The 16095-nt window shown below is 41.0% G+C and overlaps 1 protein-coding gene across 1 annotated transcript in view; it reads left to right on the forward strand.

Annotated features, from left to right (window-relative positions):
• LOC124285458 overlaps positions 1 to 15689 on the forward strand; it is a 50129-nt gene extending 34440 nt beyond the window's left edge. The window contains exons 27-37 of the mRNA XM_046721687.1: positions 61 to 263; positions 756 to 870; positions 1612 to 1823; positions 4479 to 4625; positions 5613 to 5678; positions 6337 to 6456; positions 10554 to 10691; positions 12605 to 12722; positions 13349 to 13461; positions 14231 to 14345; positions 15457 to 15689. Of these exons, the coding sequence (XP_046577643.1) occupies positions 61 to 263; positions 756 to 870; positions 1612 to 1823; positions 4479 to 4625; positions 5613 to 5678; positions 6337 to 6456; positions 10554 to 10691; positions 12605 to 12722; positions 13349 to 13461; positions 14231 to 14345; positions 15457 to 15583 (1474 nt within the window). The 3' untranslated portion in view covers positions 15584 to 15689. The remainder of the gene's footprint in view (positions 1 to 60; positions 264 to 755; positions 871 to 1611; positions 1824 to 4478; positions 4626 to 5612; positions 5679 to 6336; positions 6457 to 10553; positions 10692 to 12604; positions 12723 to 13348; positions 13462 to 14230; positions 14346 to 15456) is intronic.
• Positions 15690 to 16095: the final 406 nt, after the last annotated feature.

Raw genomic sequence — 16095 nt, forward strand, 5'->3', positions numbered from 1 at the left:
TCTCCTACCCCAACCATAAAATACATTGCCCATTGATGGTGATGATATATCGGTTTGCAGGTGTCCAAGTTTCACCAACGTTCCTCTTGGTTGCAAGTTGGTGCCAGACCAGAAAGATCCCCAATGTTGCAAGGTTCCAGAATGCGACTCCGCCAACAGCGGTACTGGCACCGGCTCAATCCAGCCTCTTGGGTTCTTGGGTTCTTTCACCGGCTATGGACGTCCTCCTGGAACCAACCTCCCATCTCAGGTCGGATACAAAGGTAACTGCAACACTGCGCATGCCCTCGACATTGGATAATGACACGTGGAGATCGGGGTGGGGTGTGTGTGGGAGGGGGGGGGTGGGGTTGGAGGATACTATTTCAAAAGTATTTATGCATGAGAGAACAGGGTTTGTAAATATTTTATGTACGTTTCAAACACCTTTGAGAATGATGATGCCTGTGAACTTCACGCAAACTGAAAAATATACAATATTGGTAAATATACATTTACTCACCAAGAGTGAAGTATACGTTCGCTTCCCATTACTAAATTACTAAAACCGGCGTAAAACAATTATGACTCATTCATGAGACATCTTGTCCCCCAAACCAAACATACATACAGTATATGTCAGTTTACAGATGACTCCTTACTTGAATGTACTAAGTGTATATGCTTCTGAGCCTGATAACAGGATTGTATCAGCACCCCAGTGGTTCACAGTTTTATTAAGATAGTACCTGACCCCGCCCCTTTTGTACCCTCAGATGCATGCATCTACAAAGGACAGATCCACCAACAGGGAGATACCTGGCAAGATGGCTGCAGTCTCGACTGTGAATGCCTCGACGCCAAGTCCGGCAAATACAGGTGTACCGACAGGTAGGCACAGGATCCGGTTACCATCTTGGTACCCATATAGGGGAAATATAATTATGGATGTGAACTTGTAATGTGATTGTTTGTTGTTTGTTGTTTTATCAGCAATATTCCAGCTATATCGCGGCGTCTGTAAATAATCGAGCCTGGACCAGACAATCCAATGATCAACAACATGAGCATCGATCTAGGCAGTCGGGATAAGATGCCATGTGTCAAGCCACTGTTTGATATGACTGAGTGAGATTCATTTCAGCACTTTGAATAGTAATAGATAGCATCACAGCATAGAAATTGACGTAGGAGAAAATTTCACATTCGATGCTAGTTGATGTTAAGAATAAAAAGCTATACAGACAAGTATTATAGCAGCACACAAGGAAAGTAAATTACCAGATTTGAACCCACAATCATGGGGCGGTGGGGTAGCCTAGTGGTTAAGACGTTCGCTCGTCACGGCGAACACCCGGGTTCGATTCATCACATGGGTACAATGTGTGATGCCCATTTCTGGCGTCCCCCGCCGTGATATTGCTGGAATATTGCTAAAAGCGGCATAAAACTAAACTCACTCACTCATCAAACCTGACACACCGAGTGGACTTAATGTCGTCCCAGTTCTGTTGCTCGTGCGGTTATTTTATAAAATATCCCGTTATAACCAATAATCCTACAAGGGATCGGAATTAGTTCTTTGGGAGGTTCAGTTTCTTAACCTCATCCCCGCCATGCCTCCCCCTTCAGGTGCCAGCGTTATGCCTCAATCCCCGCGGGCTGCACCCTCATCCCCGACTCCAACGACCGGTGCTGCCAGAAGGCCGAGTGTGCCCCACCCTCCCAGACAGGGAGCTGTGTGGACAAGAAGGCAGACTGCTACCTGTTCGGCGACTATTCTTGCCGCGATCCCTACACAGCCTGGGCCAAGACCAACTGCGCCAAATTCTGCGGTTTCTGTGGTAAGAGAAACATCCCAACAATTTGTATTATTCGTTACCGTATACTACTATACTCTTAAAAGACTTGAAAATTAGGATAGGAAGTATATGCGTTAACAAACCTTTCAAAGTCAGACATCTTATGAACCCCCCACCATTTTTTTTTATCGCCACCCTTAAACACAACGCATGGGTTGCGCGTGCACAACGCAATAGCCCCATACACCTGCATGGGGTGTCATTCTTGATTTTGTCGGTTTTCAAGAAGGTCGATAAATCACTGTAGACCATTAATTTTGACAATCATCTTGCATAACACAGTTGTTAAAGTACTGTCGGAAATAGAAAAAACCCGTTTTTTTCGCATTTATATCCACAATTTATGTAGTTAATATGTGAAAGTGTGCAATATCTGTTAAACTAAGTTCGGCCTAACTACAGTCTCAGTGGTGTGGAGATAGGAAACGTTAAAAAAGGACTTTACTGAGGAAAGATTAGTGCAGAAATGAGCAATGTGGTTTTTGTCCAAGACCAAGTCGACTTATTTGGAACAGGCCTTGGCTTTATGCAAATTAGTGTGCGATAATATTATATTACAAATGACATTTTTTAAATGCCCATTTTGAAATTAGACTTAGCTTCATTAGAAACGATAGCTGACGTACAAAATAATATTTTTAATTATGAAACTCTTAAGGATGAAGCTACCACGGAGTCTCACTACCACTATGAAAACAAACAGACATGGGGGGTCGTCTCAAGAGCAAGACCAGGTCGGGTGTCGCAGACGGTAGCTGGGGTCGGGCTGGGGGGTTGTTCTCTATTCGCCTACATCCCAATTCGCCTACAGTCTTAAAACAACATTTCATGGTCTGTTGACTGTTGATTATGCAATGATAAACTAGTGTCACCCCTATGATCTAAAGGTGGACTCTTCTAGTTGAAGTAGTTGATGTACAAAAAGAATTTATATATTTCTGTTACTTGTTATTTTCTGATCACAATGAAATGATAATTTATTTATCATATATCACATCATACCATGAGTAGAGATATCAGCTACGATAAGATAATTCTTTAGGGGAAATAAACTGGGCAAGTAACAATTTACAAATAATATCCAGTCCTGTCGATCTTCGGGTGGCCATGCTACCTATATATTTTGAGACATTTAATACGGTGGCTGATTTAAGCCTTTCTATGGGTATCATACTGTTTTACATATCAATATATAAGACATATTCAACTCTTTTCTAATTTTAACGCTGTTTTTAAGAAAATATTTTACCAAAGCATCAAGTGTGTACTTTCTTTTGTGCGTCAGTTTATTTGGGATTTCAAATACCCGCATAAAAAATTCCTATTGCCGATACATGTCATACTGATATTTCCGTATGGAAGTACATTGAGGTAGTAATTGCTTTATCTCATTAATGCCCCCCTGCGTTCTCAATAACACCAGGGTAAAGGTCTCTCGGACATTGGTCCTGTGATGTATCCAAAGTTAAGCATGAACAAACGATCGATATATATTCTTTGTACCAAAATTGGGAATCGAACGACGCTTTAACCACTGGGCTACACTTCGAGTACATGACTCAACCTCTAAACTGATTTACATAGTATATACATACGTGTAGCATATACATTTAAAAATCCATTTAACCTTTTTTCGTCAAACTTTCCTAAGTTCATATGCTCAGATATTAAATATAGTATTACTCTTGCAAAAAAGTAGGAGAACTTCATTTTTAATTTACGATTGAAAAACTTGTGAGATATATGAAGTCAATTAATGTTGATATGATAATAATGAATGTTTAGAGAGTGCATCACCACTCGTACTTCCTTATGACCATAGTTGTTTGTACAATAATCGCTCTTGAAAGATGATTGGTGCATGACGTGAAATTTGCATGTGTATAATTTTCATTTTCAAACAAAAAAAACCCCTGCTAGACACACACATTAAAGTACTGTCGGAAATAAAAAACCCTGTTTTTTGACTGTTACTCTGTATCCCTACAATTTACACAATTGCAAATAGCATATGTCGAAATAATCCACATCGGCCTAACTGGGCGTTCAGTAGGATGCGTAATAGGATATCCAGGAAGTCACAAGTCACAAATATTGTGTACGTGTTGCAATAACACCAGATATCGTACCCAATTACAACGTTGCTAGCAAAATATTTGTTTATTTGGGAATAGTCTCAATACACCAGGTGTGTACTTTCTTTTGTTCGTCAGTATACATATCTTTTTATTTCCTTTATTTAATATTAACCATACTGTAACACGCGAAGATAATTATCTATTAGTCTTTTGAATATAATTGAACAAATTTCCATGTAACTGAACATACTGAAGTAACGTTTAGGAACTGCGCATGAATACAGTGTATGAAAACCGCCCAATTGTTCTCAAAGTGACACATTATTTGCATCCATGTTTGTGCGGGTACACAATCAGCAAATTGTCTTACAACCCATTTTGTGTTCTTGGATAGGGGAACGTAAGTATATTTTTTTGGGGAAAAACACTGAATTGGTGATTACAGGTATTCCCTGTTGACTTCGTTTTAATTCGGATCGTGGTACCAGATTTATAGGCTTGTTGCATCCTGTTTTGATAACACTGTCCGTTATATGGTAAAACGCTGTATATTTGACAGGCACAAAGACGTCCCCGAACCCCCTCAACTGCAAGGACGAGATCCCCAACTGCAGCGAGTACCCCAAGGACAGCTGTGTCGGGGAATATGCGTCGTGGGCTAAGTTCAACTGCCCCAAATACTGCGGCTACTGCGGCGGAGGAGCAGGTGATGAGCGTGGATTGAAAATAGTTCGGATTAACCACTTCCGGGTTGACTGTGTAGGGATGGAGTTGTGTCCCTTTGGTCAAGATGGATACGGCGTCTGTTAGGAGAGGGGGATCGTGGTTTGATTAGAAGCGATATTCTTGCCATTGTACACTCATAAAATCATCCTGAGGTTCCTTTTTCGGCAAAATTTGTTTCCGATGCAAATAGACACGGCCTGCCTCATATTTTAATTTTAAGAGCCTTGCTATATAATTAAATACGTTATACAAATATTTTAAACAAAATTAATAGGTATTTTTTTCGACCACATGATCACTTGTAGGTTGAAGATGAAACTGAGAAACACTTAAAAAAATATGGATGGTCTGGTGTAAGCTCTACATTCACAGGAACAACTGTTAGGAAATAAATGTTTCTATTACCTACGAGGGCGAAAATATCGGGGTTCATATTTTTCATAGGATGCAAAATATAGGGCAAAATATCACTTTGTCATGGTGATGTGATGTCATAGCACTGTTCATGACGTCACGTCACATGACAAAGTGATATTTTGCCCTATATTTTAATGACGTCACGTCACATGACAAAGTGATATTTTGCCCTTTATTTTAATGACGTCACGTCACCATGACAAAGTGATATTTTGCCCTATATTTTGCATCATATTTCTTCTGTGAAGTTGCGTTCTCCATGCAGCGACACCAGGTTGCCAGCATATGTTTGAATGTAGATTTTGGTTAATTTCTCCTCAATTTGTCGACTTCTGTAATAAACAGAATATATTCGTGCCCATATCATACTATGTCCACGACACTCGTGCCTAAATATTGGTATATCCCTCGCCCTCGCTCGGGAAATACCAACATTTAGGCACTCGTGTCGTAAACATAGTATGACATGGGCACTCATATAGTATCCTCTATTTATGAGGAAGTGTTCCTCCTGAAGGAAATGTGTGCTGAAGACTACTGTTTGTTGCAGCTCCAGTGACTACCCCGAGATCCAACATCATCGTTTACGGGAGCGCTGTCCCCGTTCAAACTGGAGGTGGGTCATAGAAATCAGATACGAACTGTTTCATGATGTGACGATGTAAAGAGTACATACACTGAATCATTGCTATAAGATATCCATTCCGATATGTTAATGATAACGGAATATAAGTACAATGTTATCAGCAGCCTGGTTTCCATGGCAATTTCAACACCCATGGTATTCACTGCTACTCATTGATATCTTCATCTTTTGTATCATGCTTTACAATTGATGATATGTCACGTGAGGACACGAACTGACCAATCATCTACGGTGATAGGGGGGACGGTGGGGTAGCCTAGTGGTTAAAACGTTCGCTCGTCACGCCGAAGACCCAGGCTCGATTCCCCACATGGGAACAATGTGTGACGCCCATTTCTGGTGTCCCCCGTCGTGATATTGCTGGAATATTGCTAAAAGCGGCGTAAAACCATACTCAGTCAGTCAGTCTACGGTGATAAAATATATTGTACCTATACAGAGTTGAGCCCCTTTGTTATGCCAGGATTCTGTGACAGGTACTCGAATCCCAGACTCGCCATTATTTTGACCATTCTCAGCACAATATGTGCGCTATGGTCTTCAGGTTTACCCTAACCAGGTGATATAACGCTTTTCAAAGCGGCATTCAGCCAACTTCACTCACTCACTCACCCCTCCCTGTATGTAGGCTCCCACACCGGCTGCACCGACGCCCTCGCCACCTGTGCCCAGTATTCCCAGGCTGCCTGCCGCGACCCCTACGTCGGATGGGCCATCACCAACTGCGCCAAGTTCTGCGGCCTCTGTGGTAAGGACACCGATTGGAGAACAGTAGACATTAGCTTTAAGAAGATGTATTCAAACTCCTAATTTCAAGAATTCAAGTTACTTTACTATAGATGAAATATTCACTCTAGGTGCCAATGTTGATACTCATATTCACTGTAAGAACCCTTATTGGCAAAGTGTCTTGAAGGCTTGGGCAAACTATGTAAGAATAGAAAAAGAAAGTTCCCTTAATATTAATGATATTGTGTCCCAACCCTTATGGCTCAATCATCATTTTAAACATAAATCCTTTTTGATTAAACAATGGTATAGTAAAGGAAGTTATTTTGTAAAAGACATATGTAGCAATAGTGGTTTAATGACTTTTGCTGAACTGAAGAATGTGTTTGATATTAGCGGCACGTTTTTAGATTATCATAAATTACTACGCTGCATTCCTCCTAGTTGGAAAAATTGTATCAATGACCAAATATGTATCAATAATTCAAATGTGGTGATTAGCAATAAGCTAACAGACATTCTCAAACCTGGTAAGGGTTCTAGATTTTTCTATGATAACATTGCTTGTGACGAGTTTCCACCTGTGTGTAACAAATGGGTTGAAAACTTCAATGTGTATTTCTTCATTATAGGTATTGCACCAAGGATGTAAAACTACTAGAATTCCTATTTAAATTCTTATAAATTCGCATAATCTACACCAAAAAGGAACTAGAACAGATGAAACTAGTGAACAAGGATGTTTCCTCCTTCTGTAAAACTAATAGTGAAAGCTTATCACATATTTTTCTAGAATGTGAGCATGTCAAGGAATTCTGGTTGAGCGTGTAATTATACTTGGACACTTTTCTCAATGAAGAAAAAGAAGTGGACACTTGGGCTATTCTTTTTGGTTTCCCAGCCCAGTTTAAGTTTATTTACACTTACTCTTGTTATGTAAAAGACATGTATTCTTAAGTAGTCTTAAAAGTACAACCCTTTCAGTTGAAACAGTAATAAACAAAATTCAAACAAATTTACTTTATTGAAATATTCATTGCCCGCAAGAATAATAATGGGGCTGCGTTTGAAAAAAATGGCTTCCTCTGTCAAACATTTATGAAGAAGTCACCTGACTGTATGTCTTTCAAAAACATTATACCTCGGTATGATTATTCTTCTAATACGCTTTGTGTCTATATGCTTTGGCTGTATTGTCCTTAACCATTTAATTTAATTTAATTTAATTTTATTTTTATTTATTTTATTTTTATTTTCAATTTATATTTTTTATATTTTATATATATGTATATATATGTATATATGTATATGTATGTATGTATGTATGTATGTATGTATGTATGTATGTATGTATGTATGTATGTATGTATGTATGTATGTATGTATGTATGTATGTATGTATGTATGTATGTATGTAAATTGTCACTTACATTCCATGATGTCTGTGTCATTCGCTTTGAACGTATTTGCTATAACCCTGTAATATTATTCATACGTTTTGTCAGTGATTTGTTAGCCAATCGCAACTTAACCCTTTTTGTAAGGCCTACTGTGTTAACACCCATTTGTATGTGAACATTGTCATTGTTTGTTTGAACTCAGAATTGTTGCTCATTCGCTACTCATCTGTGGAATGTTCTTGTTATTAGTTTCCAGTACCAAAGTATCTCTTAAAGAATATGACAATCTATATTTATCATTGTAATAATAATACCACACCAACAACCACAGTAATAGTTGTTTGTTGTGACTGTTATCATTTGTTATCATGATGCTGATATAGATGATGATGACGATAAGATGATGAACAACAATAAGAATAATAATTGTTTGTTGTTATTATTTTCATTGTTGATGATGGTGATGATGATGATCGTAGTATACTAGGCACTCAGAGCTCCAGATAAGATTTAGCTCATGTGGGTACTGCACCCACTGTATTTTTTTGGAGTGGGTATTATGAATGTTGAGTGGGTATTTCATTTTCCGTGACCCACTGCTTTAAAATATGTGGGTATTTCAGTGATTTTACTCACCTAAGTATTATGTAAGTTTACTAAGCAGGTATTTTCTGCCTTATGTCATACCTAATCAAAACCAACTTAAATATAATGGAAATGATTTCATAAAAAATCACTCATCCTATACAGTACAACACTGGTCCTATACTAACAGTACAACTTGATAGCAATCGATGTCTTTTTCATTAGGCAAGCGATTTTTATAAATATATTCCGTACGCATTTGTTTTAAACGTTTTGCGTATCTAACATTTTAAATGCATAATTGATACGCAACATATATTTTTCAATGCGTAATTGGAAATTTTCTATGCGTATTTTACCCTGATACGCAGCTTATCTGGGCCTCTGCTAGGCACATAAAGAAACTTTGCATACAAAAATTGAAAATCTAAATTTATCAAACCTGTGTAGACACATAAGGATTTAAACTCAGAGATTAGTGACATGTATCCAACATGCATGCACGTGCCACGTTCCGTGACGTCAGTGGGTTCGTCCTTGAGGCGTGCAATACGTTGTTGCACGTGCATTCCGGGAAAGAGAAACAGAGCAAATGAATGCCACACAATACTGTCACTTTGGGAAGCTCAACCCCTGCCCTTGCGATCGTTCAAAAAATTAAACGGCTATTGAAACGCATAGCATGCCAAGGCTCACGTCTGCACAACGTCATGAGGCCATTGGGATGGTCCCCGGGGGAATGTCTCAACGACAAGTGGCTGCACATTTCCACTGCCACCGGAACACCATTTCTGCATTGGTGAGACGCTACCAGAACACAAATGACGTCATCGATAGGCCACGTTCTGGACGTCCACGTGTAACAACGCCAAGACAGGACATATGGATAAGGGTGACCCATCTTCGCCACAGGTTTCAGACTGCAGTGATGACTGCCCGAACCATCCCAGGACTTCGCCGTATCCACCCCAACACAGTTCGACAACGTTTACGTCATCACGGGAGCAGACCACGACGTCCCGCCATACGGCCTATCCTGACACAACGTAATCGACAAGCTCGCTGAATGTGGTGCCGAAATCATGTCCGCAGACCCTTGTTTTGGTGGAGAAATGTTGTTTTTACAGATGAGTCCAGGTTTAACATTTCCCATAGTGATGGACGTCAACGTGCCTATAGACGCGTGGGAGAACATTATGCACAGGCCTGTGTCTTGGAGAGGAATCGTTTTGGTGGTGGTTCCGTGATGATTTGGGGTGAAATAACAGCATGCCAAAGAACTCCTTTGGTGATTGTTCAGGGCAACTTAACTGGTGTGGGCTACAGGGATCAGATTCTTCAACCTGTGGCAATTCCTTTTCTGCAACGTCATGGCCCTGGGTTAACATTCCAACAGGACAATGCCCACCCTCATACGGCAATGGTTGCTATGGATTTCTTGCAACACCACAACGTTGACTTACTGCCTTGGCCTGCAAATTCACCGGATTTCTCCCCGATAGAACATGTTTGGGACGAGATGGATCGACGTCTACGCCGTCTTCCTCATCCGCCAGATAACGTCCTTGACCTTGCAACAGAACTTGAGAGAATCTGGCGTGACACCCACAAGCCTTCCTTGCACGTTTGATAGGCTCCATGCGTCGTCGATGCACTGCTGTTCTCAATGCCGATGGTGGACATACCCGTTATTGAGCTTGTGACATGGTCGTTTGACCCCTGTCCCGCTTGTGGACTCGTGACGTCATTGTGATTGACTTTTCAATTGAAATTCTCCCGACTTGTTATGGTCTCATGATCCCTCCATTAAAGTTTATATGTACCTTTGACATTGTTATCGTACTTATCAACTGGGATAATATTTTGACAATGCACAGTTTCATTATGTGCCTAGTATACATTCATTGTAACGCCTTGTCTCTTTATCTGCAGACCAAGTTGGAAAAGTCCAATATTTCTATGTTGTTATTATTATCATCATTAGTGATAATGATGATGATGATGATGATGATGATGATGATGATGATATGTATAATATGATACCAACATGAGTGATCATGATAACCAACATGTTCAACTAATGTTCGTGCCTCTCCTAGCCAGTTGTAACGCCTTGTCTCTCCACCTGTAGACCAAGTTGGAAAGGTCCCCTACGGCACCCAAGGAACAGTGACCATGGGTGGTCAAGGTGGACAGGGTGTGTCGGGAAGCGGCACCTACAACCCCGCTTTCGTGACCCAGTACCCCATGAACGCTGTCACCGGCTTCAGTAAGTCCGTTCCCCGATTCAGGGACAATGTTTTGTTCTTTTTCATAGCTTCGCTTCTTGTTAATGAAGTTAAGGTTTGTATCATACATCATCGTATATCATTACTCGTAATTGAATCCCCGCCGTGATATTGCTGGATTATTGCTAAAAGCGGCGTAAAACTAAACTCACTCACTCACTCGTAATGAAATCCATCTGTTTGAATTGGAAATCGCCGTCTTGGGCAAACCCAGACAGTCGGCCGACCATTGCTCAGACGCCACTGGACCCGTGAAGATCCGGATTAGAATTGATCTTCAGTAACCCATACTTGTCGTAAGAGGCGACTAACGGGATCGGGTGGTCAGGCTCGCTGACTTGGTTGACACATCCCATCGTATCCCAAATGCTGTTGATCTCTAGATTGTATGGTCGAGACTGGATTATTTACAGACCGCCGCCATATACCTGGAATATTGGTTGGTGCGGCGTAAACCTAAACTCGCTCACTCAATGATAAAATCGTTACAAGTGTCAATTGAATACAGCTGGGAGTTGTTGGGAGATGAAGGTTCGTGACCTTGACCTTCGGTCTCCTGGTGTCGTACAAGCCCATTCAAAAATGTCGTACACGTGCTAGTCACACATATTATTCAATATCATAATGGATGATATGGATGACTCTAAATACATCCTTGTGCGTGTTTCTATAAGGGCAAGATAATGACTTGTGAGTTTAATTTTTAGCAATATTTCAGCAATATCACGGCGGGGGACACCAGAAATGGGCTTCACACAATGTACCCATGTAGGGAATCGAACCCGGCGTGACGAGCGAACGCTTTAACCACAAAGCTACCCCGCCGCCCCTTTATGACTAGTGACTGTACGGATATTTTTAAGGCCTGATCAGCGATCATTTTATGAAAACATGTATATGAACTACACAATGCCATTTAGAAAGTGAGGTGAGGTGAAATTGGGTTTAACGTCGTGCTTGAGAATATTTCGCTCATATGACGACGTGCATGCGTGTATATGTGTATGTGCGGCTGCTTGTACTAGCCCAGACTGAAGATAGTTTTATGGTGCTAGCCCACTGAGATACCATGCCGCAATGAAGCATGAATACCCCACTCAGACACATACTGACTCCGAGCCGACCAGTCCTTGTTGTACCCATTAATGCCGAGCGCCAGGCAGGGACCAACAAGTACCATATTTTAACGTCTTTTAGTATGACGCGGTCGGGGATCGAACCCGCGACCTTCCGCTCTCCGGGCGGACGCTCTAACCACTACACCACGGCCATTTAGAAAGTGGTCAAATGTAACATATGTTATATTTGGGATTAAACTTTCTTCGGTCTAGGCGTCAGACTTTGTGTGCTGGCGATTAGGTGCCTGACTCCGAGGGTGTGGGTTCGAATCCCGGATGGGACTCAACCCAACGAAAGTACTAGAATCTGTACTTTACTAAGAAAGTGTAATCCCAAATATAACATATGTTAAAACACATATATGTCAGAAGCTCGGCCTGTACGGATATCACAATGTCATAACAATTGCAACGTCACTTGTCACAACCAAAAATCACAAAAAGATCTCCTTGTAACTGTCAGATCGTAATGATCTATTTATAACGTGCGTCAATACCGACGTTTACGGGACGTCACGGTGATGTCATTCAGCTGGTAAAGTACGAGTTAATAATGAGGCAGTTGGGTAGGCTAGTGGATAACGCGTTCGCTCGTCACACCGAAAACCCAGGTTTGATTAAACACATGGGTAAAATGTGGGATGCCCATTTCTGGTATCCCCTCAGTGATGTTGCTGGAATATTGCTGAAAACGGCATAAAACTTAACTCACTCACTCCCCTAGTGTATAACTGTAAATGTACCATTACATAACGGTATGTTGTATTGTTTGTCAGACGCTGGATGTTATTACAAGGGCCGCGTGTACACAACGGGCGAGGAGTGGCAAGACGGTTGTCAATATAACTGTTCCTGTGTCAACGGACAGACCGGATACTACAAATGTGTCTCAGGGTAGGTCTTCATACAGATATAGAGTTAGCTCCAAGTGTAGATACCATATTAGTCACATCCCATCAAGGTGAATGACCATTCTTTATACTTTAGCTGTTGAGGTCGTTATCGCCGTAGAGAAATGTAACCCCAGGTACCTCTGTGTATATGAATTCCAATCGAATTGGATTAGTGCATGCAGAATGTTCTTGGGAATCATATGTACATAAAGAAAGTTTACTGAGGAACAGCAGTGTGTACAGAAGGGTATGGGGAGAACATAACTGAAGACAGCACGGTACCTCAGAATATTAATGTACACAGAAAGGCACCTTGAAAATATTAATGTTACACCTTGGAAATATTAATGTACTCAGAAAGGTATCGGATGGTGTATACAGAAATGTAACAGATCAACATAAGCCTGTACAGAAAGAAAGTGGATCAGTATAAGTGCATTCAAAGCGGTACCTGGAGTACATTATTGTTATTCTGCTGCCGACATCGAGCACAATAGCCATACCCAAGAGTCAGTGTTTACTAATATCCATTGTCAAATAAGAATGACATTAGCATATACCGTTTTGTTCTGTAGAATTAATTAACAGTCTGTCATAATGGACGTAACCATTCTATACATGTTCCAGCTGCCAGTCCTACCCCAACCTACCTGCCGGATGTACCCTCCAGAATGTGGCCGGATCCTGCTGCCAGACTCCCGTCTGTACCGGCACTGGTACCGGCACCGGAACTGGCACCGGTAGGTCTGGCTCAATATATCTGTTCCTACACATACCGGGTATGCCCAAGCGAATTGTCATATCACCCTCTCCCGGGCCTATTGGGTCGAACGTCGAACGTGGAATTAAAGACCGGCGGTTCGATTCCCAGTGTCGTCATGCCTAAATGCGTTGAAAGATGCTACTTTCTTATTCGGCTTGGCTTCTGTAAGGATAAGTCAAGATAGAAGACTGGAAGACTGTGTGTAATGACCGTGTTAACTGGTTGCTCAATGGGCTAGCACGTAAAACAGGCTTTATTCTGAACTAGTACAATCAGACACAGACACAGACCCATACAAGCTCTTCGGGCAGGTGCTCTTTCTACTCGACCACGGACGGTGTTTCAATTACAGGGGATTATCTGTAGGGCATCAACGCCTGGGGAACAATAGTTCCTGCTTATATGTTGTCATATAAGCAAATCTAATACCACAAAACCACACTACTCACTGGAAGGGTTAATAAAACGATACCAAGATAACCATGTTTTTTACATGGATTTAGTGGCAACTGCTCGGAAATTATGTGAAGCCATACTGGTATCAACGATGCTATACTTGTGAAGCCGCGAGAGCTGAGTGAGTTAGACTGACTCTTAGCGCTTGGGTTCGAATCCCGGATGGTACTCAACCAAATAAAAGTGCTACCATCTGTACTTTACTGAGAAAGTGTTATCCCAAAATATAGCATATGTTTTACTTGACCTTTAAAGGCATTGTGTATTCATATACTCGAGTTGTTCTACAGGATCGTGTTTGTACAAGGGTCAGACCTACCAACAAGGACAGACGTGGCACGACGGCTGTGACTTCACCTGCACCTGCTCTGACTCCGCCGGCTCTCGCTACCAGTGTCGACAGAGGTAAGTCGGACATTCCACCACACTTGTAACATACATTTAAGCTGTATGCTTCTCTCTCGAGGGTAAGACGGTCAGGTGTACGCGTCTTTGTGCCAGTGTCACCCGAGCCGGTAGGCTAGGGATGACACTGCTACGAAAAGACGTACATCAGAACGTATTACCCGTGACAGAAGCGTACAACGTATTTATCATACCGCCATGGTAAATGTACAAAATTCATTTTATTTTATTTTGAAGATCGCTACCGCCTATATGAAGTGTAAACAAAATGGCGTCTGCCTCTGGACTGGATTTTTAAAATCAGTGAAACATTCTGACAAGCCTGAAACTGCTATCAAAACGGTTAATTATGTTTAGGTTGAGTGTGCAAACGATTCAATGTATAAAATAGTTTAGATAAAGCAGTGAAAGTCGGTAAAATAAATCTGTATATAGTGAACTCAAAAACAGCTGATCGAACGGTTTTCGAATTCCTGGCACTGCATGCGCCATCTTATGACGTCATACGATTGTTAGCAATACAGCTTCTGGGCGTAGAGTTTGGCGGTTACCGTGGCAGCGGGTCATATCTTTCCAGAAAACTTGTTAAAGCGTCATTGACTAATGAAATTAAAGTATTTTACATGAAGGTAAGATAAATTCGATTCGATTCCCCACATGGGTACAATGTGTGAAGCCCATTTCTGGTGTCCCCCACCATGATATTGCTGGAATATTGCTCAAAGCGGCGTAAAACGACACTCACTCACTCATTTATACGGGTAGCCATCATAGGAATCAAACCATGGTTGAAGCAACACAGTCACCAGCACGAGCGCGGATCTAAGGAATGGACTTGAATATTACATAATAAATATTAGATATGGACACACACTAAAATGTTTCGTTATTACTGACAAAGATATTCGTTATTATTGAAATACTTTGTTTTGACAAAATTATTTCAGGTTCCCAGATAGTATATTCCTTAAAACGAAACTTGATTCTTTATGACCAAAATCGCTTTCGTAGTCCTTGTAAAGGGCGATAATTAAAAACATATTAAAATTATCAAGCAAATTCTCGGCACTAACAGTGACAATTTTAAGCTCAATGTATATTTTTCCTACAGGTGTATTGCATGGTCTCTCCCAGCTGCGTGCACCCTTCACGACCCTGCCCCCGGAAAATGCTGCAAGACTCCATCCTGTCCCCCCGGATATACCATCAGTTACCCCCCAGGCTACACGGAAGAGTAGACTCATATTGATGACGTCATAATGACGTGGTACACATAACCTCAAAGATAGGCTCAGATAGGCTTGTGATGTTTGTAGTATGTTTACACGAATAAAAGCGGAAAATTGATGTTGTTTTATCACTGAATTTAAATTAGGCGAATTTCCTTATTTTACAGATAAATCTACGCTAACTTCTTCAAGAAGAGAACAATGGTTTGTTAGACTGAAAATGGGATTATACAAGTTGCAAACCCAATAGAGTTAATATCCCAAAGTAATAATTTGACCTTATTTTCAGACTGTCACACAGGGAGGTTACAAATTGTGAAGGGTTAAACCTGAGCTGATTGCAGGTTGTGGAAGTAGTGACTGATATCCCTCAAAACCCACTTTTTGTTTCCATCTCGTTGACACATGTCATCGCATCCAAATTGTGTAGATCGATTATCATGATGTTGATCACTGGACTGTCTGTTCCAGACTCGATTATTTTCAGAATATTGCTGAGTGCGATGTTAAACAACAAACAA

Source organism: Haliotis rubra, unplaced genomic scaffold, assembly GCF_003918875.1.
Source record: "Haliotis rubra isolate DU_JTF1 unplaced genomic scaffold, ASM391887v1 Scf11, whole genome shotgun sequence".
Lineage (NCBI taxonomy): Eukaryota > Metazoa > Mollusca > Gastropoda > Lepetellida > Haliotidae > Haliotis > Haliotis rubra.